The following is a 22,693-nucleotide window of genomic DNA, read 5'->3' as shown; positions in this document are numbered from 1 at the left end:
GCCACTTCACCTTAGCCACTTCACCGGTTAAACCCAGCAACGACTGTGACAACGAATACATCGGATAGACCAAATGTCAGTGTGGTGCAAAGAACATCAAAAAGCTGTTTTCTTTCTCCAAAAAGAAAATTCAGCTTTATCGGAAAACACATGCCCAACCAACCATACAATTGGGTGGGATAAGTCTAAAATTATCACCACCAATAGGCGTTACCACCAGCGCCTTTGTTTGGAAGCTTATTAAATCCGCCAACGCTCCTTTAAATCGTGATGATGGCGGCTTACTTCCTGACGCCTATTTACACCTCGTCAGAAAAAGGGCAGTTAATTAGTGATCGTATAAAAGGACCTCTTGTTGCAGCGTTTAGACCACCCCTAATAAAGGCACTAGACAGGAGTGTTGAAACGTTGGGCCTATGAATTGTAACTTCTTCGGTTACATTCATTAAATCTGTAAACCAGAGTAGCATCAAACTAAGTCTGATTGCCCACCTGGTTGCCATGTGAACTTTAATATAATTTTGCAGTCGTTGCCCGCGCGCCGAATACAACAGCATGATTTTGCCAAATGATTGTTTAAGAGAAAGTCTAGATACATATCAAAGCACTTAATGTATGGTTCCTCGGGAAACTAATTAGTTTTGTTTCCTTGTTGGACTCTCGGGAAAACAAAACTAAATATTTCCCGCGGGACCATACCTTGAGTGTGTATTGATATTGTAAGGAGAAACTACATGTTCATCAAATCTGAGATGATCGAAACTAAGAGGATCCCGTATGTTATTTGATGAATCTTATGAGCAACTTGGAAAACAATTTCTCTTCCACCTTAGGTCTTTTTTCTATTTTGATGATTTCTTCTCAGTAACCGTGCGAGTAAAACGTTATTACACCAGCTATTTCCATTTACGTTTGTTTGTCTGGGAAAGTCTCATTTTCTTAATTTTGTTTTCATTAGTCACGCTATCAGGCACCAATGTAAAAGGCATGTTCTGTTTCCAAAAGGTGAGCAGTTCATTTTCTTTAATTTCTGCATTTTTATTGCTTCCTCGGTTTCATTTTCCATGATTGAAATTGACTTTACTATTTTACGAGACAAAAAATTTGGATAAATTGGTATATGACTTACTGAAGTAACGCGTATGTAGTTGAATGAAATAGAAAGATTTTCCTTCGTCTGAGAAACAAAGCATCACGTAAGTGGTTGAAACGTTTGGTAGAATTTTTCTCAAATTAATGATGCAAGTTCCCAAGACTGACATGCCGACTTGATCTCTATGGGACAAACGGTTAGAAATACCAACACAAATCTTGCACAAATATCCTCATCTGGGCTCAACTGAACAGTTTTATACTTCGTTTAATTGTAGAATGTGATTTTTTTTGTTGGATTTATGTCCATCAAATTTTTCCACCACGCAACGAAACTAGATCTACGTCATGCACAGGCGGCCAAAGCTCCAGCTGTGAGATGATCATCTTGCGCAATAACTGTCATGGCGGAATTATTAGACCGCTTTCTTTAATGAGAAGAACCCATTTTAGCGAGTTGTCCATTTCGAGGTTTTTCTTATGTACGTATAAAACCTCGAAATGGACCACTCGCTAAAATGGGTTCTTTTCATCAAAGTAAGCGGTCAGATAACAAGAGATACGCTGTGGTATTTTTATTGAGAATTTGACGTATTTTTTAATTCCTTAGAGCGGTCGTAAATATTCCGATACAAACTCTTAAAATTCCACCATGACCGTCTGTTATTGTGCCAGATGATCACCTCACAGCTGGAGCTTGGGGCCGCCTGTGCGTCACGTAGATGGATATCTCCATATCGATTCAAGATATATTGATTTGTCTCGATTTTTAAACAAATAAAAACGGAAATCAGAGCTTAGTTAGTCCCTGGTTTTTGAAGGGCAACAGAGTGAGGATCCTGATCGTGTTTCACGTACGAATTTTTTGGAAAATTCCCGCGTCATGTTTAAAAACTCGAACATTTATCGTTGTTACTTTTTTTTAAGCTTCCTTTTTTTGTTGATTCTTTCTTACGACACAACAAACAGGAGAGAGCCGTTATACGTGACGCTGCAGAAATCCTAAAATCAGTCCAGATAGGTTTAAATGTCGTCATATTTCTTCTGAACACTGATCGAGGCCTACAAGCGACTGAGTTATGTAATGAATGTGTAATTCTACTTCAAAACCTTGACTCTGCTAGTCACCTTGATATCTCTCATGTACTATTCAATACGTATTATGCCATCTCCGGTTACACGGATGCGGAAAGACATGCCACCAAACTTCTTGACACATTTCACCATGCTTGGAGACTAAACATAGAACTGGGAGACAAATATAAAGCACAAAGCCGGTTTGTAGAGGCAAAGCAACTCTTTAAATGCGCACTCACCATCATGAAAACAATTGGTCACAGAAGAAAAGAAGCACTGGCTCGTCTAAAACTTGGAGATTTCTGTGCTAGCCTCAGAAAATATCAGAATGCTAAAGAATATTACAACAAAGCACTTGCCATCGTGATAGAAATTGGCGACAGAGAAGGAGAAGGAACAACCTACGGGAACCTCGGAAAGGTGTTTCATTCCCTTGGCGAATATCAGAATGCTAAAGAATATCACGAGAAAGCACTTGCCATCATGATAGAAATCGGCAACAGAGGAGGAGAAGGAATAACATACGGGAACCTCGGAAGTGTGTTTCATTCCCTTGGCGAATATCAGAAGGCTAAAGAATATTACGAGAAAGCACTTGCCATCAAGATAGAAACTGGCGACAGAGGAGGAGAAGGAACAACATACGGGAACCTCGGAAAGGTGTTTCATTCCCTTGGCGAATATCAGAATGCTAAAGAATATTTCGAGAAAGCACTTGCCATCGCGATAGAAATTGGCGACAGAAGGGTAGAAGGGGCAATCTACGGGAACCTCGGAGGTGTGTTTCATTCCCCTGGCGAATATCAGAATGCTAAAGAATATCACGAGAAGGCACTTGCCATCGCAATAGAAACTGGCGACAGAGGAGGAGAAGGAACAACATACGGGAACCTCGGAAATGTGTTTCATTTCCTTGGCGAATATCAGAATGCTAAAGAATATCACGAGAAAGCACTTGCCATCGCGATAGAAATTGGGGACAGAAGGGTAGAAGGAACAACATACGGGAACCTCGTAGGAGTGTTTTGTTCCCTTGCCGAATATCAGAAGGCTAAAGAATATCACGAGAAAGCACTTGCCATCGCGATAGAAATTGGCGACAGAAGAGTAGAAGGAACAACATACGGGAACCTCGGAAGTGCGTTTCATTTCCTAGGCGAATATCAGAAGGCTAAAGAATATTACGAGAAAACACTCTCCATCGCGAAGGAAGTTGGCGACAGGAAACTAGAAGGAACAACATACGGCAACCTCGGAAGTGTGTTTCATTCCCTTGGCGAGAATCAGAAGGCCGAAGAATATCACGAGAAAGCACTTGCCATCGCGATAGAAATTGGCGACAGAGCAGGAGAAGGAACAACATATGGGAACCTCGGAGGAGTGTTTCATTCCCTTGGCGAATATCAGAAGGCTAAAGAATATCACGAGAAAGCACTTGCCATCGCGATAGAAATTGGGAACAGAGGAGGAGAAGGAAAAACATGCGGGAACCTCGGAAGTGTGTTTCATTCCCTTGGCGAGAATCAGAAGGCCGAAGAATATCACGAGAAAGCACTTGCCATCGCGATAGAAATTGGCGACAGAAAAGGAGAAGGAACAACATCCGCGAACCTCGGAAGTGTGTTTCATTCCCTTGGCGAATATCAGAATGCTAAAGAATATTCCGAGAAAGCACTTGCCATCGCGATAGAAATTGGTGACAGAAGAGGAGAAGGAGCAAGATACGGGAACCTCGGAAATGTGTTTCATTCCCTTGGCGAATATCAGAAGGCTAAAGAATATTACGAGAAAACACTTGCCATCGCGATAGAAACTGGCGACAGAGGAGGAGAAGGAACAACATACGGGAACCTCGGAAATGTGTTTTATTTCCTTGGCGAATATCAGAATGCTAAAGAATATCACGAGAAAGCACTTGCCATCGCGATAGAAATTGGGGACAGAAGGGTAGAAGGAACAACATACGGGAACCTCGGAGGAGTGTTTTGTTCCCTTGCCGAATATCAGAATGCTAAAGAATATCACGAGAAAGCACTTGCCATCGCGATAGAAACTGGCAACAGAGGAGGAGAAGGAACAACATACGGGAACCTCGGAAAGGTGTTTCGTTCCCTTGGCGAATATCGGAATGCTAAAGAATATCACGAGAAAGCACTTGCCATCGCGATGGAAATTGGCGACAGAAGGGTAGAAGGGGTAATCTACGGGAACCTCGGAAGTGTGTTTCATTCCCTTGGCGAGTATCAGAAGGCCGAAGAATATCACAAGAAATCATTTGCCATCGCGATAGAAATTGGCGACAGAGCAGGAGAAGGAACAACATATGGGAACCTCGGAGGAGTGTTTCATTCCCTTGGCGAATATCAGAAGGCTAAAGAATATCACGAGAAAGCACTTGCCATCGCGATAGAAATTGAGGACAGAGAAGGAGAAAGAACAACATACGGGAACCTCGGAGGAGTGTTTTATTCCCTTGGCGAATATCAGAAGGCCAAAGAATATCACGAGAAAGCACTTGCCATCGCGATAGAAATTGGGGACAGGGGAGGAGAAGGAACAATATACGAGAACCTTGGAAGTGTGTTTCATTCCCTTGCCGAATATCAGAATGCTAAAGAATATTCCGAGAAAGCACTTGCCATCGCGATAGAAATTGGCGACAGAAGTGGAGAAGGAACAAGATACGAGAACCTCGGAAGTGTGTTTCATTCCCTTGGCGAATATCAGAAGGCTAAAGAATATTACGAGAAAGCACTTGCCATCAAGATAGAAATTGGCGACAGAAGAGGAGAAGGTTCTGCATACTCAAGTCTTGGATCAGTGTACCGAAGTCTTGATAAAAATCGGCAAGCTAAAGAACATTTGGACAAAGCAGTCGGAGTCAGTATTGCAATTGGTGACAGAGAACGGGAAGCCATGGCTACGGTAGGTTTGGCATATGTCTCTGATTCTGTAAATGACAGTCAGAAGGCAAAAGAACATTGTGAGAAGGCGCTTGCAATCAGCAGAGAATGTGGCAATAGAGAGTGGGAAGCACAACTACACCTACACGTTGGACGTCTATCCCGATTGTTTGGTGAATATGATAAGGCAGCATATTATTTACAGAAAGCTTGTTCCATAAGCAGCCAAATTGGACACAAAATGACTGAGTTTGAAAGCCTTCTCAGTATTACAATTTTAAAGATATCGCAGTCAGAGGATGTCGAGGCAATGGAATATCTTCTTCAATGTATTGGAAAATATGAACAAATCAGAACTCTTCAGAGAGGAAACAGTGGAATTGAAATTTCTCTGTTAGAGGAACACGGTACTTTTCCCTACAAGTTACTCACTTGCCTCCTTTGCAATACTGGAAAATTTCGAGATGCTCTCTATGTTGAGGAGCTGGGACGAGCAAGAGTCCTCGCAGAATTCATGGCAGACAAGTACTCCGCTCAAAGCCACATCTCAGCTGATCCACGATCATGGTTCGGGATTGAAAACATCGCGAGAAGAGAAAGTAACTGTGTTTTTTTGTACATTTCGTATCAAGATCGGCAAATTCTTCTCTGGGTATTGAAAGCAAATGGACACATTTTCTTTCTAAAAACAGACGAAGTGAAAATAGACACTCTTATTGCTGAACAAGTTTGCGAAGTGGAAGGAGTTTTCAAAAAGAGCGCCAAATGCTTTGGTGTTTTACCCGCAGCGAACTGCGAAGACCGATCGCTGGATGACAACGTGACGACATCTCGTCATGAAGAGAGCCAAGCAAATTTGCGAGGTGACGAAACCAAAGATACCGGAAGAAGTCATCATTTGTGCTACGAATGGATCGTCGCACCTGTGGCAGATTTACTTACAGAGCCCGAAATCATCATTGTACCGGATCGTTTTTCGTACCGAGTCCCATTTGCTGCCTTGCGTGATGAAACAGCCGGAAAGTATTTATCGGAGAAGTACAGAATACGCATCGTCCCTTCATTGACGACTCTCCGGCTCATGCAAGAATGTCCAGCAGACTATCACAGTCAAACTGGTGCAGTGGTTGTGGGTGATCCTACGGTTGGCGAAGTATATTACAATGGACGTCTCACTGACATTACACCATTGTTCTGTGCAAGCAAGGAAGCGGAGATGGTTGGTCAACTGCTGGGCGTTCAGCCTTTATTAGGAAGTCGCGCAACAAAGCAGGCGGTTCTTCAAGCAATACCTTCAGTGAGTCTGATACATCTTGCCGCACATGGAAATGCCGAAAGAGGAGAGATTGCCCTCTCTCCTCAACGTACTAGTAACAGTACTCCACAAGAGGAAGACTACCTCCTGTCAATGTCCGACATTGAAGGAGTTCAAGTGCGAGCTAAACTGGTAGTACTTAGCTGTTGTCACAGTGGGCGTGGATTGATTAAAAAGGAAGGAGTTATTGGAATCGCTCGAGCATTCTTAGCATCTGGTGCACGTTCAGTGTTGGTAGCATCGTGGGCTATAGAAGACAAAGCAACGGCAGAGCTCATGAAACATTTTTATAAACACCTCGTGCGTGGAGAAAGTGCCAGTGAATCTCTTCACCAGTCTGTTCAATGGTTGAGAAGCAATGGATTTTCCAAACCTTCCCAATGGGCTCCGTTTGTGTTGATGGGGGACAACGTCACATTTGATTTTATGAAAAAAGGGTAAGTCTGATTATAATGAGCAATTTTCTAAACCGATAAACCGATTAGCACATTTAACCTGTTCAGTTCACTCAGTTGTTCTAATTTTGTTGTTTGTTTTTGTCTTTGTCTTTCATCCATAAAATGCCAAGAATAAGAAGTTGTTTTTATCTAGTGCTCGGAGCAAGAATATTTCCACGGAAGGCTTTCTAAAATTGGCTTTGAATTAGCGTTTCTTTTGAATGCAACATGGTCGATACGATACTACACGTTATGACGATGAAGGTAACTTGAGAAGCTGAAAAAGTTCACTTTATCTGTAAAAAATCAACAAAAATAACAATAAATTGACAATCTTTAAGTCACTTTCGTATCTAGCATGGTATGTTGGACAAGTTTGGATAATCATACCCAATGGCATTGAAGAAGAAAGTACTTTCTTCAATTGAAAAATCTGTTCCGTTTACTCTAAAGATGAAATAGCGACAAATTTATAATGTTTTTTCAGGAAAGAAGAATTCGAGGAAGACAACAACAAGGCGGAGAAGAAACAGAGTGACTACTGATCCTACACAAAGATTCTTCTTCCTGTACATATTCGTTCAATGGACACTGGTATTACTTTGCGAAGACATTTTAAATTCTTTTTTAAAGCCAAGTAGTTGATTTTGCGTGCTTATGTAGACAGGGCTTAATCGAAAGGCAGCGACGATGAAACCTGCAATTAAGTCGTTTGATCTATTAAGTTTACTATGAATAGGAACTACAATACATTGGGATGGGAAAACTGAACGCAGGAAATTAGCTCAATGTGTAAAATGTGAGAATGTTAGCAAAGCTTCGTCAAAACTCAAAATTAATCCTTGATTTAAATCATTATAATTCTGTTTTCAATTCTACCGCTGCACGCACACGTGATCATTAAAGAGTGATTAAGACTGTTCACTGGTGCAGGAGATGATAACATAACAAACTAACAGAAGAGGGAACAAAAAGTGCCAAGATACTGAAGACACAATCAAATCAAAGAGAGAAGGTAATTATGTAAAAATCAGACAGGGAAGAGAAAAATGCTTGAGAATTACCGCAAAAATCAAATAGCTTGAGAACAGGGCGCTACATATTAATCTAAAAGTTAAGTGGAGAAGAGAACAAACAAAGTGTAGTATACTAAAAGAAAAGTATTAACAAATAGAGAAGAAGAGAAACGGTGAGCGAATTATTGAGATAAAATTAGGAGAAAACATTGCGCGAGATACTAACGCCAAACAGAAGAGTACGAACAGTTCGTAGGATATGAACGTGACAATTAGCCAGAATTAACCCTTTAACTCCCAAGATCTCATTAGTAATTCTCCCTACTGTCTGCCATAAAATACGTATGATTTCAACTTAGAGCATTTGGTATTGGATCAACTTTTAGTCCCCCTATTGAGTTTTCTTCTTTATTCTCCTCACCTGTCTGCTCGATTCTGTGTTGATATTGTGAGGAGAAATTCTGTCTTGGTCACTCATGGGAGTTAAAGGGTTAAGGAAAAGAACAGAGGGCTAGATTCTAATATAGGGAAGAAACTCAAGTTGAAACAAACAGTGATGTAGATATTAGCTTGGAAATCAAACAGAGTCGAGAAAAGCATTGTGTAAGATTTGAACGAAATTTTAATCAGAGGAGAGAACGAGCTATGCAGAAGATTCAACAAAACAAAATTACCAAACAGAGCAGTGAAAAAAAAAAAACAGTTCTCAATATAAGCGCAACAAACAAAGTTAAAAGAAGAAACGGTGCCTGGATAAACAGTAAAATCATAGGCATGCAATGCATGCAAGAGTTATTTTTTTCAGCTGGGTGAGTTGAGGTGGGACACTGTTCAATCAGGTCGAAACGTGAGACTGAACTACAAAACATTTTTCTGCAAATTTTCAACATGTTTACTTTTTAAACGTTAATACTAGGAAAAGTCGCGGAGAGTCAATTAGAAACTTATTTTACAGCAAAAAATTTCAACATATTTAGTTTGATACATTAATACTAGGAAAAGATGCTGTTATTTAATATTTCAGTGCGCCAATCGATGGCTCAGCTTTCCAGGAAGTCAACAGTACACTAGGAAAAGACGTCACGTTGTAGAAATAGAAATGGAGATAGAAATGGATCTAGTATTTCCACTCAAACCGATGAGGAAAAGAAATATTGCCAAAGGTTGATGTTTTAGTGGATCATGTTGTGCTTGGATTTCAATAGGTTGAATCAGGAATTTTAGCAAGATGGAAAGCGTCCTTGATTGTATTTGAGGTTTTGTTTCATCATAACTGAAGTTGAAATAAGGATGATAGAGAAATGCTTGATAATACACACGGATCTTTTTGCTGCGGAGCATTTTAAACACCTGGCCCCGGTTGTTCAAAGGATGGATAACTTCTTATCCGCTGGACAAACCGCTATCCAGCGGATAAATTTTACCCATGGTGTTATGTTGGTTGTTCAAAGTATGGATGGCGCTATCCACTCGCTATCCAGTGGATAAATTTATTCATCCTTCGAACATCCGGGGCCTGCTGGCATTTAGAGAGCTACACCAAAGAAAGCTGAATGAGAACTTTGACGAACATACGAGGTCCAATGGCCAAATCGCACCGTATTTTATACTGTATTTTATCCCGTATTTTATAGGCCACATAAATGAGATTCGGTAGGATATATTTTCATTGTAAAGTAATGAACCATTACTTGGAAATTAAAGCACTAAGTTAAAATACAACGCACATGTGAGAGTAAGCATATCTTCTTTATTTTTCGGTTTTTATTCTGAATTCGTTGCGATTATCTATGGTGGTAAATATGTTGTGTTTTCTCTGTTGAGGAAATTTTTCTGAGTATCAAAAATGCAAACCAAACTACATGAAGCGCGCGAGAAAAAGTGGGTGATAAGTCGCGACTGTTTTCTTGTCTCACATTTGATTGGTCGAGAGGTTATGTGGAAGAGAAGAACCCACTGCTACCCGGGATTCGACACTCAAGGGAAAATTCCTCAGTCGAACGAAGCCAATGAGAACGCAAAATTGTCACATGCAATCGCCACTTTGCGCGGGAAAACGTAAGTGACCGAGTTGTGACTGGTTTTAATGCCGCATTTGATTGGTTGAGAGGTTGGCAAGAGTTTTCCAGGCCAATCACAGCGCGGGTAAAAGCAAAACCTATCATTGATTACTTTTTGAGCCTCAACCAAAGGGGCTCTAGGTGGCAGGTTTCCAACCTACTGCAATTCCCGCTCCGCTACGTCTCAGGTTCATACTGCTAACCAACTTCCAGCAATCTTGTTCAGGGACGTATTCGTCGAGAGTGTTCAAAAACCCTTCTCCATCATAACCTCCGACTACATAAAGTTTCCCGCACAAAACAGCTGCGCTAAGTGCACTTCTCCTGTGCATCAGAGGCGAAACAGTTATCCATATGTCCGAGGCTGGGCTATAGCGTTCAACACTATTTAATTGTGTTTCGCCGTCATATCCACCGATGGCATACACAAAGCCATTCAACGAGGCTGCTCCTGCGCCACTACGACGCTCGACCAGCGGAGACACTAATTTCCACAGATCAGTATCCACGTCATAACATTCAACACTGAAATGAAATTCAGAAAAACATGTCCCTTGTAAATATGAACGGGGGGGGGGGGGTGGGGTGGGTGAGGGAGAGAGGGGTTGATAAAGTTAGTCTAGCTAATTAATTATCATCACATCAGAGGGTGGTAGAGAACTACCATCCATTTGAAATCACAGCGAAGCAACGAACGAGACTTTACGATAACAGAGCTTCTAACCATTACACCTGTCAACTCATGAGAGTCTATATAAAGAGATCTTTGGAATCACAGCGAAGCCACAAACGTGACTCTCGAATAACAGAGCTTTCAACCAATACACCTGTCCACTCACGAGAGTATATGTAAATATATCTTTGACAACATTTGGCTTTAATCCCCAAAAAAGGAAACACACACGACTTCATCATTGTGCAGAAGAATTAGTTATTATATTGCTTATATGAAGCAAAGAAAAAGAACTTGGCCAATTTCTAGCCATCTAGACCGAGCAAGCTTGGTCAATAACGCATATATATCGACATTCATATCTTAGTTTGTAGTATGCAGGAAGTTTATCATCAAGGACCTTGTTAAACGGCCAACCACAAATCTCCAACGGTTCATTGAGTGGTAGGGCGTATGGAGTGCTGATCGCACGGTTGTATCATCGACTCTTAATAGGAACATTATAGCATGCTAGTGTCATTCACTGGATGAAAACATCTTACACTAAAGCGAAGGCTTACTTTGCGCTTACTTCGTGAAAAACAGCATCACACTCAAACAACTCTTAATATTCTATTACCTCCTGAGCCTGTGTCTTCCATCAAATCCTCCTGCGGCATAAAGCTTTCTATCAAGTACAGCAACAGCAACACCTAGCGAAAAAATGCAAAACATATTTAAAACACAGCATCCGTTACAGCACTTGCAAAAGAGAATGTGCATCTCCTTGGCCAAAATTTCAAAGTTTTTTTGGGCCATCCTAGTTCCAAACTTGATTTATCATTGTCTCTCATGTGCTTCTCTATCTCACTAAACTAATATTTTGCAGTCATTTACAATCGTTATCAATCTTCTCCATCCTCTTTTACTCTTTTTCCTTCCCGGTTTCTTATCGCCTCTTTTGTGTTTTTCTATCTTACTAAACTAATATTTCATAGTCATTTATAATTTGTGTTGATCTACTCCATCCTTTGCCATACTGGCTTGTACTTGGTTTATTATTCCCTCTTTTGTTTTTTTCCTACATTACTAAGCACGTTTCGGTATTTTTGAGCCAAATTTAGTTTTTCATTGAACAAAAAGCAGCTCAAACACTTGACCCCCCAAAGGAAAGGACTGAGAGTAAGAAAATTTCAATAATATGGTGACTGAATTCAACAAAAATATTACTGAAAAGCCGTGACAACATTTTTTTAACAGATCCCCTTTTTTTTATTTTATTCAACAGGGTTCGTACCCTTTTTCAGAAACAATTTTCCAGGACTTTTCCAGGACTTTTCCAGGCTTCAGATTATTTTTCCAGGACTCCAAAATTCACCTTAACTCTTTCACTCTCATAAGTATAAAAGATTCATTTCTACTTTCAATTTCAACACATTGTCAGACATACAAATGAGAACAAAGAAAACAGAGAATATCAACTTCTTTCATTGAACTCTTAATATCTCAGAAGTAACATCAGAAATCCGTGACTGATACTAAGTAGAATTAATATTCACATCTTGGGATTCAAAGTGGGGTTAATTATTTTCAGCTCTTGGAGCTTTCCTTCCAACTGCTCTTCAATGTCCTTTAAGACTGCCCTTTTTTCCTTGGCAGATCTTCGCAAACTGTTTGATTTGGCAACCCAAGTAAGGTTTCTTGAATCTTCAGCCCTATCTGCAAATTCATCTGCAGTCTTTAAAAGAGCCTCTATATCAGTTTCAATTTGCCGTTTTTTCTTCTTCAGCACATCAATCCCATCCATTGCTGCCTTTCTTTTAAGCGTGTTTTCCTGGGACACTTTAATTCTCTTCTGCTCTTCTAGATAGGAAATATATTTCTGTCGCGCTCCAGCAGATGCCATAAGTAGTTGCTTTGAGATTTTTACATTGGCAAGGCCTCCAACTGATTCAATATGATCATGAATAATCCTCTGTGCAATGAACGATCTTTCCGACAGGTTCTCAACTGCCACTTCTTTGTTTACAGAAAATCCTCTTTCAACTGTGGCTTGACCATGAGACATTAGCAGCAATAATTCAACTACCCCCCATGCTTTTGCCAGTTGCTTATTACCAGCCATGTGTTCATATAACAGTGTGTCGACTCTTAAAGAGGATTCACTAGGGTCAAAATCTTCAAAGTCAGGATTACCTGCACATTCATCCAAAAACTGTCCAAACTGATATATCACCTCATCACACTCATCAGCCTTCAATCTGTGGGCTTCCACAAGAATTTCAAGAACTCTTTTCATTTTTTTGACACATCCTTCTTTCTCTGATGCCATTAGCCTTGGATCCAGACAAGACATACTTCTTACTAGTCGATAATTTATTGGTGTTTTGTCAAGCAGTTTAGAGGCTGTTTTTGCAAGAAAATCTTTACATTCCATTCTGAATTGAAGAACTTGCCTTTCACTCAATTTCCCAGATTTTTCTTTCAGCATGTGTTGTGCCACAAAGCCAACATCAACTTTCTGGTAGTCTAACTGCTGTTCTTTATCAGTGGGCTTCAACCTCAGGATCTTCAGAGGAGATGTTGCCTCGGTAACAAGTTCACCCTTGATAAACCTATTCAACAATGATTTCAACAAAGTGTACAAACTGATACTCATGAATGGCAGCATAGGTTTATCAGTCTGAAATGCTGTGAGAAAAGGATTGATCTGTTTTGCCACTGATGAGAAGAAGGCAATCTTTGCTGGCATCAAGGGATCACAGCAACTACTGCTAATGGTCTCGTAAGATTTGGACTTGGGATCAGTAACTTTCTTTGCCTTAACAGCATTAATGTATTTGACAATGTGAGGCCACACTTCCAGTGCTCGCTCGGCAACTGACACATTCTCTAACCACCGGTGCTGGCAGAATTTTAGGGGGAATACACTGCTACCAGTTATTCTAATGTAGTCTTCTCTTCGAGCCGGACTGTCTTTAAACAGCCAGTAAAGACTGGAGAGAGTTTTCTGCACCGTCCATCCAGCTGCATCACAACCATCCTTAAAAGCTCCATGCACAACATGTATACCACAACTGCCTGTGTTAAGGAGAGTGCAACTGAAATCACTCTTCAATTCTTGCTCTACCATTTCATAAAATTTCCAGTTAACCTTGGGCCCATCCATAGAGAGTTGAATCAGATTTCTACAGCTCAAGTCCTCTTTGCAAGAATGAAACTTTTGAAGCATATCCTCTGCACTAGAATGCCCAAGAAATTGTGAATCATAATAGCGAGTTTCAACTTTGTCATGATTCCAGATGCGAACATGGAAATCCATCTGCTTCTTTTGCAGTTCGTGATTCAAACTTTCATCAAACAAAAGCACATATCCCTTTGAAGATTTGACTTTTTCCTTTAGAAGACTCTTGAAACATGGTGCAATACCAAAGCAAGAAAGATAGGAGGCCTTTTTCTCCCCACAGGTAAATTTCTTTGCAATGTCACTGTCTGGAAACATTTGCTGCACTAAGAAGTTTATATCTGTACAGGAATTATACGAATAATGGCTGCTATTCACCTTTAGCGCCCACCAAATTTCAGCAGTTAAAGTATCATTCCTCGTCACGAACCCGGACATACCTGCTGTTGTACTAGCGGCACTACTTGATACAGTCAAAGTAGAGTTGTTACTTTCAGTGGCTGTTCGAGGGGCAGCGAAAGAGCTGTTCGAGGGGCAGCGAAAGAGCTGTTCGAGAAAAGGTTTCTTATGTCACCTGTTGTATTTCTTTGTTGCTTTTCGATAAGATGAATATGCTTCTTTCCCTTTTCGTGGCTTTTCAATGCCGATTCTCCCATATTTGATACATCAAACGCTTTCATACAAACTCTACATTTTGCTTTAAACTTGTCCGCGTCACGTTCCAGCCACAATTTATAGGAAGAGTTTTCCAACCATCGGTCACTAAACAAGCATTTCCCAGGCATATTTCGGAACAAAACATTTAAAACTCAAGACGCCCATTCACTGAGTACCCGTTTACAAAATCATGCATGCATCAAGGTTACTACTGCGCATGAGCTTATGATGATACATGAGCCCTCGATCCAGAGTTACACTCGTGTCAGTTTCGGGAAACATGAAAAAATATAGATGCGGTCATGCGGTCAAAACCAGAAAGGAATACGTTATAAAAATACTAAAAAAACTTTGCTCATTTGTTTTAGAGAAAACTTTATTACTTTGTTCAGTTTAACAGATTTCCAGGACTTTCCAGGACCAGCATTACTTTTCCAGGACTTTCCAGTCCTGGAAAATGCGATAATAAAATTCCAGGACTTTCCAGGATTTCCAGGACCCGTACGAACCCTGATTCAAAGTTGCCAAACGGCAAACTAATAACAATAAAAATGGTAATTACCAGATAAACTGTCACTAGAAAAAAGTGAAAATGAAACTCTGATAGTGTTGTATGCAAACATGTGGCCAAATTGGTGACATTTTCTACAAATTTGAGCAATAGATTTTTTCCTCTTGCCAACTGGTTACCCAAACAGTTCCAGTTTGGAGAGGTGTATTAATCTACAACCTTGCCCAAAACCTACCTATGCGAGGAAAATTAAGTGACATAACTGTTGTCCATTCATCTTGTTTGGCATCATATTTCTCCACTGATGTGTGACATGCCCTCCCATTTCCTCCACCAATTGCATAAATACAGTCATCTACCACTGCCACGCCCAACCTGTTGCGTGGTACACTGAGGGGTGCCATAGGCTTCCACTCATCTTGCAGAGGATCATACCTGTCTACGGAAGGTGTGTCTATGTTCCCAGCTGGGGTGTTGTTGCGACCACCAATTATATACAGCATGTTATCTGCAAATGGAGGATTATGCTAATGACTGAGTCAACATACAAGACTGAATTATTTAACTCTTTACACCTTAATATCAGTATGCATATCCTCCATACTGTTCTCTATACATTTCCTATACTACTGGTAAGGAGAATTGAACAATCAAGAGCTTCTTTAGTTAGTGATCATTTCCTTGATTCTCATGAGCTTAATGTGTGATTCAGCAGGAGATATTGTAGGGAGAACTTAGGTGTTAATCACTCTTAGGGGTCAAAGTGTCAGCTGGCAGAGCTTAGGTCTCTGTAGCTTGATGCAACCAAAGTTTACCTATCAGTTAACTATTCCACTCCTAGGAGTGATCAAGACATTTTTCTCTTTTTATTATCAATAGAATATGAAGTTGGCAAGTGATGAGAATACTAAAAAATATCAACTAAGGGATTATCATTTGATCCAACACCCAGTTTTCACAACAAAGTTAAAAGGCTGTGTATAGGAGACAGGAAGGAGTTATTGGGAATGAAATAGTTAACTGGACCCTGTTTCATACTCTTGGGAGGAGATAGGCATTGTGTAAGCCAGGATCTAATACAAACTCTTTACTGATCTGGAGTTCAGCAAAATACCATTGAGCTTCAAGGCAATATACTTCATCTATGTATAACAAGTTTCCTGGATTCCGCTGGAATCAGGAATGCAGGTAAAGCTGATTTATTGCCTAGCTACAATCACTGCAGCTCAGTGGTAGAGAACTGAACCATAAGATCTGTCAGTCTGAAAATTGAATCCTTGGAAGACTCAAACTTTTCTCTTTGTCCTACATGACAAATGAATAATATCTTCCTTTAATAATTGAGAATTTACAAGTAGCTCGTTTAACTTTCACATGACATCACAAGCTTGTTGTTTAAAAAATCATTGTGTAAAAATAGAGGTCATTTATCTATCTATCTTCATTATACAATATTTACCATACCAACATAAGCTGCCCCAAGACCACTCTTGGGGAGAGAATAGTCCATTTGAGAGTCTGAGGATCAAAACACTCCAAAACATCTAGAGATCTTCTCAAGTATCCCCCTGCAAAGTACATCACAGTCGGATCTGGGGGTCGTCATTTGTAAAATGTGCTAGGGGTAGAAATTTTCCTTGTTTCCTGAAAAATAATAATAACTTCTAATGACTGTTTGCAATATTAAAAAATATAAGAGGAGTAGTATGCTGAACTCAGAATATAGGACTTACCAGCTTATGAATTGTATACTTCAAAGATTTGGCCTTTTAAGGAAAATTACCCCTTGTAGAAATTCAGTACAATAAAAGAATACTTAATTAAAGAATAATGCTTTAAAGGAAGTTTACTTAAAGTATACCTTAAGTATACTTCATACATACATGTATAAATAAATATAACTGAAACAAAGGCTTAATCAATCTATAGTGGTAACATTTATTGTTATCAATGTATAAACATGACTTTTGCAATACAAATGTACCCTCAGAAAAAAGCAAATCTGACTGAAAAAGAGGTTTTTACAATATTATAAAAAGAGCAACTCTTTTCTGATCAGGCAAGTTAATTGGAACTCACTGAATTTGATAAAAATGTGTTAATTGTTTAAAAATATATAATCATGCACAGCAATAATGCAGTAATGGCTAGATTTCTTCAAACTGAAATAGACTAACTGTCTTGTCTTCTTGTTTCTGGCAATTAATATACAATATATATTAAAAAGATTAAAAATTTTCATTGATAGTTCCATCACTGTATCTAAGATAGATTTTAAACAGGTGTTTTACAAGCCTTTTGTACATTTTTTATTAATCAAAAACTTGGACTGTCTGTTTTTTTTTTTTGGCTTAGCTTCAAGACAGGTTATGTTGTTCCTTAATGCTATTTTGACCCCACTATCAGATGTCATGTCTGGGAACTTCTTTCTTGTGTAACCTTCAAAGAAATAAGAATAGGGAAGGCTTAGAGAAGCTCATGATATCAAGAACATAGCCAAATATGATCCCTGTGACTAATTTCTTTGGGCAACCACTTTTACAGATTACTTAAACTTTTTTTATTAACTTCATGTAAGTCACCACTTTTGTATGTTGTTAATCCCATGCCACTTTCAAGTTTCAAGTTTTGTTTATTTAAAGCAAAAAGTTTAGTTGTAAGTACTTTCAGAATTAAACTGCAAGCAAAGACATTTTTGAGATGGGAATGGTGATCAGAGTTAAGGCAACTGCTTTTAGTATACCTGAACCACTAATGATAATGATAAAGGCTTTAAGCTTTTTAAGATAAATGCTACAAAAGAGAAAAGTTTGTAACAAGCACTACTGGAATAAAAGTAAACTTATTGTGGTTGCCATTGCCACTGCCATCTCAAAAACATCTATACTTTAGTTCTCTGTACCTTTATTGCATATAGTCATATAAGCAATAAGCTATTTTAGGGACACTATTAAAGGCTTTTCATCTTTGCTGTGTTTTATACAAGCTAGTAGACAGCTGTAAATGCTGATTGACAACAAAAGCATTATATACTGTACAGTATTATGTGTAAAGCATAAAAGTCGGCAGCCCAGTCTAGGAGTCGTTAAACACATTAGATGGGAGTGAAAACTCCAGTTAGGCGCCCATCTGGGCTACCTGAACAAAATTTTAGTCGCTTGATCTGGTAACTTAGGCGCCTCAGGCTACCAGGATACCATTTATGCAGCAGCCTAAACTGAAATATATGTATGGGAATCAATTAACACGTCCTGAGAAAAATTCACAGAAATTGCATTAAATATTATTAATATCAATACTTGAACCCAGAAATACAAAAAAGTAATTATATCTATAAATAGTGATCACACTATGTGAGGTGAGTCACTGTAGTGTTTGATTGTACATGTACTGTTCAAACAGTCTCTCTACACATGCATGATTTAGGTCATGACATTGACCAGGCTTTGGTGCTGAACAGCTTCTTTGTTTGATTAGAAACAAATTTTTAGCACAGGTTATTTTCTAGGTATATTTGAATGAGAAGAATGATTTTGGTGTAAGTGTATTAACCAGTAGTTTTGTGATGTCACATTACTGTAATGTTTAGGTTTATTTTACAGTGCATTAGCACAAGGGAGTCTGCAAACTCAGATTAAGGAAACGTTTACATAATTTATGGAAAAAGATCACTCCATAAGCTTATTTAGCCATTGAAATGCAACAAACTTTGGGGCTTATTCTGACAACGAATGCATCTTCACGTGTGCAAATAAAAAACAATTTCACTTACTTCTTTCAACATACTTGAATGATGGTGTTGTTTTCCTTCTATTGTCTTTCTTTGTGTCCCTCATTGTGTCTAAAGACAGAGGCAAGATCTTAATAGAAAAGGCAAAATACCAACGCAATTTCACGAGTCACCGATCGAGAGACAAAGTTCGTTTCGCCCGCCAAATCTTAATTTTAAGATCCCGTATATAAGCCGACTGTTCTAAATGTCAGCGGAGCGTAACAAAAAAAAATGGCGGACTGTAGTGAGGATTCTTCTTCTGGAAAAAGGCTAAGGAGGTGAAACTTGCGTGGACCTTACAACCGGTATCTTTCTCAGCCAGTACTAAAGATACCTCAGACAATCATGTGGCGTTGGCCGCAGAACTTTCCGATGTCCACTGCTTGCCCTCGGACGACCTCAACACGGAGTCAATAAGTAATAATGACGCTTCGCGTAAACCACTTGATTTGTGATACCCTGATGTATAATGGTTACTCCCTATATTGCAATGCGGGAAATCCAGGGGTGGAGTACGAAAATTCAGCGTGCATGCATCCCCTTTCTTAAGTTTCTGTTTCATAGTTTATCACACCAGTTAATATTTTAAAAAAAAACCTAAAATAGTGTAATTTTGCAAGAAATACAGTTCTTGTTGCTTCTCGACAATTGTGTTCTACTGACTTCTTTTTTTGGGATACTTTTTGAACATGTATTAAATTTAGTGCCTTAAGTGTTTCAGTTTTTAAGCATCTGTGTAGAGAGTTCAAGATTGTAGACTTGCAGGCCAGATTGTCAGTAATTACATTTTAAAGGTATACTTAAAGTATACTTTATTTTCTATGGCAACCTTTTTGCAAATTCCAAGGTTTAGAAAAGTATAGTTGAAGTATACTTTTCCAATTCAAGTACAAATAAAGTACATTTACCACAATTTGCTTAATATACTTCATTTATACTTTTTTTTGTTGAAGTCTAAATTAAGTATAATTCAAATGTACTTCGTTTCTGGAAAGTACAGAAAAAGTATACTTGAAGTATAATTAAAGTATATTATAATCGTATTCGAAACTGTTAAACTTGTTTATTTTGTAGGAATCACTCATACATCAATTCGTTCGATCGAAAAACATTGAAACTCCTAAAACAAAATCAAGATATTATTACAAAAAAAACCGCACGTGATCAAACCGGTTAAACAAGAATATGTGGAACAAAACGCAGTGTCCGATGTCACTGATTAACTTAGTTATAAAACAGTGTGAACAGTTTCTACAAAGTATACTGAAATTGTACAAGGGACCCCACTCGTCATTGAGGTAGTTAGGAGACAAACCTATACTATACCTTTACAGAGAGAGGTAATTGGCCTGTCAAGATACATACATCCAGCACAGACAAAATAAAGAAATTTTTAAAGGTCCCTAAGTGCTCTCATTAAAGGTCCAACTAAAATGCTAAATTAATTGCAGCACATTACATCTCAAGAGTCATATTTGCAGTCACATTTTATCAGAAATTTTTTTCAGATCCAAGTAATGTTTTTCCATGAACCAATGTCATGGCTGTAATTTCAAGGCAAAAGCACTTTTACTCAGTAAAGTATATCTGTCATGAAAGTTTTAGCGATTAGCCAAATGGAAACTATGATAATACTGGCAAAGATCTCTCACGACAATCTGTTTAGCTTGCAAGCAAGCTGTCATGTTTGGGTTTTGCCTTATAGCCCTTTTTCCAGAGAGAGCTGCCTTAATGACACCATTGTCAGCAGTTTATGTAAAAAGTTATTAGAACTCCTGTATATTATGGTGTAATCCCTCCAAAAGGGTGTGGTTTTTGAGCTGTTTTGGTCTGAAATCTGGTATAGGTGCTTGTGGCATGGGTATTGGACAGGTCCATTATAATGTGAGAGATATCTACATATAGTTATCACAACTCAGCCAAGAATCCAGAAAAGTCATTCCTGGAGGTTAAGTAAATAGGAAAATCATACTTTAAAATACTCACTGAGAAGGCCTCAATCAATGTTTCTTTAAACTCAGATCTCATGCCCTGTTCACAACACTGGATGATCGAGTTAAGGTAAGAATTTGAAACAAAAGGCACTCGTATATGTTTCAGTAGATCCTTCAGTTCCTGTGTTCTGTTCGTCAGATCATGAGTTACCCATCGTAACAAGGCTGCAAGAACCTAGTAGATGACCATAATAATTTAAGAATTTGATATGAATCATTTTTTAAGTCAACTGATACTTTATGTATCTGCCTCACTGAAATTAACTGAACTCTTTCACCCCCTACAGTGACTAACATCTAATTTCTCCTTACAATATCACCCCTCAGTCACATAGTAAGGTCACATGGATAAGGGAAATGTTTATTAAAAAAAAAGAAGATTTATATCTTTAAACAAATTCTCTTTGTTAGCACCTTAGGAAATGTACAGAGAACAGTATGGAGAATATACATACTGATGTTGGGGTCTAAAAAGGTCAATGCAGAGAGTCAAAGGATGAGATAATCATTGATTTAAACCGCACCTCATCTTCCGACTTCAAGTCCATCTCGACTTATTAAGTCGACCAAGCGGTCTTCGGGCAAGGTTTGAAATTTTTCACTTTCTGAGACTTGTAAAAAGTGGCGAAATATAAAATTTTCTGCTGCTTTACTTAAATCCAAACAGCCATAAATCTCTGAAAAGTCCTTTATACCGCTACAGTTCGATGTATCAAGTTGCGATTGTATAAAGTCACAATTAACAAGCTTTTTTACGGGACAGATTTACCGGTAGCACGTCTTGAACATTTCCTTCAGTGATTCGAATCTGCGCTGTGTAAGCGAACTCTATCAAAAGTTCCACACTCTTCGGATCCATCGATTTTAGTGTTATGTTGTTTTGGCGACTTTCCAATACGTCGCTCGTAAACATGGCGTAAAAATATGGACTAAAGGGAACATGATACGTGACATATGAATAAAGGAAATACTGTTTCCTTTTGTCTGATGACCTATTTTGATTTACGTTTACCGACGCCTATTTTAGACACTTTTAGCTACTAATGCAGATAATGCCCATTCAAGCTTATCGATAGTAAACTGACAGGCGCTTAATTTAGACCAATGACTGTTAGGGGGTATGCTTCGAAAGAAACTGCGATGCTGCGTCGCTAGGGAGTATATCAACATGATTTTGGTTTTATCAGCTGAGTTGATAATGTAAATTGCCCACCATAAAGAGTTTCAAAGCTGACGTTTCGAGCGTTAGCCCTCGTCAGAGATTTATCGCGAATCTAGAGTTCGTAGTCGGTTAATCAGAGCAAGGAAAAGTCGACCAGAGTCAAGCAGTCAGTCAGAGTTACAGCGGCCTAAGAGAAAAGAAGAAAGGGAAGTAAATTTGCCGTAAAGCGTCTAAGAGAAAACATATCGAGGAGACTGAAAAGGACAGGCAGAGAGTCCTTGGTGCCTTTCGCTATAAGCATGGTACTTGGTGGAGGCCCGACTGTCTTCTTCAAGACTGATATTCTTCTTCTAGCGATCAAGCTTCAAGAATGACACGCTCCACGTGCTTTCCAAGCTTCAAGAGGACAAGATTCAGGTAGAATGGAACAATGCCTAGTCCGCTAAAAAATATTTTGACTCGATCGCCGGGTTTAAATCAGTATTTTTTCAGGGAAGGTTTCACATATTTCCGCATTGTCCACTCAATATCGACTCATAAATGTCCTCGTTTGTTTGGCCGTTTATAGATAGAATTAGAGCAAAACGACAGCCGCCATGAGTCGGGTTGTCAGTTAATTAAGACTATAAATTACTGCTCATCAACCAAAACAGCAACGGCATAAATCGCCCTTCATTCTCTCTTGTCAACAAAACATTACGTGCTTTGGTAGAAATAACCCTGGCCATTTTTAAATGTAGCCATTATCCAGAAGTGGATGATAACAGGGCTGTGCGAAGACACCAATTCCTTTCTAATTTACCCTCTGACGCACATGCAAGATCGGATAAACTAGCGAGCTAAACGAAAGCGCTTGGACCT

The 22,693-nt window shown here is 39.1% G+C and overlaps 2 protein-coding genes and 2 pseudogenes across 2 annotated transcripts; 2 read left to right on the top strand and 2 right to left on the bottom strand.

Moving 5' to 3' along the window:
• Nucleotides 1-1,610: 1,610 nt before the first annotated feature.
• On the top strand, nucleotides 1,611-5,293 carry LOC136277101 (G-protein-signaling modulator 2-like). Its single transcript, XM_066158786.1, has 5 exons — nucleotides 1,611-1,661; nucleotides 2,590-2,947; nucleotides 3,548-3,846; nucleotides 4,057-4,525; nucleotides 5,133-5,293. Exons 1-5 carry the CDS (start codon nucleotides 1,611-1,613, stop codon nucleotides 5,291-5,293), a joined length of 1,338 nt encoding a protein of 445 aa, XP_066014883.1.
• Nucleotides 5,294-5,298: 5 nt separating this feature from the next.
• Nucleotides 5,299-7,418, top strand: LOC131783162 (tetratricopeptide repeat protein 28-like). Its single transcript, XM_066158931.1, has 2 exons — nucleotides 5,299-6,824; nucleotides 7,312-7,418. Exons 1-2 carry the CDS (start codon nucleotides 5,314-5,316, stop codon nucleotides 7,367-7,369), a joined length of 1,569 nt encoding a protein of 522 aa, XP_066015028.1. The 5' UTR covers nucleotides 5,299-5,313; the 3' UTR covers nucleotides 7,370-7,418.
• Nucleotides 7,419-9,604: 2,186 nt separating this feature from the next.
• On the bottom strand, nucleotides 9,605-21,570 carry LOC136277222 (kelch-like ECH-associated protein 1; annotated as a pseudogene).
• LOC136277330 (uncharacterized) lies at nucleotides 12,108-14,707 on the bottom strand (annotated as a pseudogene).
• Nucleotides 21,571-22,693: the final 1,123 nt, after the last annotated feature.

The sequence above is a fragment of the Pocillopora verrucosa genome, chromosome 12 (genome assembly GCF_036669915.1).
Source record: "Pocillopora verrucosa isolate sample1 chromosome 12, ASM3666991v2, whole genome shotgun sequence".
Classification (NCBI taxonomy): domain Eukaryota; kingdom Metazoa; phylum Cnidaria; class Anthozoa; order Scleractinia; family Pocilloporidae; genus Pocillopora; species Pocillopora verrucosa.
Note: the sequence above shows the minus strand (reverse complement) of the source record. Positions and strands in the feature narration are given on the sequence as shown.

What these genes read in the sequence shown, in the direction of transcription:
- LOC136277101 (XM_066158786.1), top strand. Translation starts at nt 1,611, where the DNA reads ATGGGTTCTTTTCATCAAAGTAAGCGGTCAGATAACAAGAGATACGCT. An exon ending in AATCTACGGGAACCTCGGAG is followed by an intron (nt 2,948 to 3,547) that starts GTGTGTTTCATT and finishes GGAACCTCGGAG; the next exon opens with GAGTGTTTCATTCCCTTGGC. An exon ending in AATATTCCGAGAAAGCACTT is followed by an intron (nt 3,847 to 4,056) that starts GCCATCGCGATA and finishes GGCGAATATCAG; the next exon opens with AATGCTAAAGAATATCACGA.
- LOC131783162 (XM_066158931.1), top strand. Translation starts at nt 5,314, where the DNA reads ATGACTGAGTTTGAAAGCCTTCTCAGTATTACAATTTTAAAGATATCG. An exon ending in TTTGATTTTATGAAAAAAGG is followed by an intron (nt 6,825 to 7,311) that starts GTAAGTCTGATT and finishes ATGTTTTTTCAG; the next exon opens with GAAAGAAGAATTCGAGGAAG.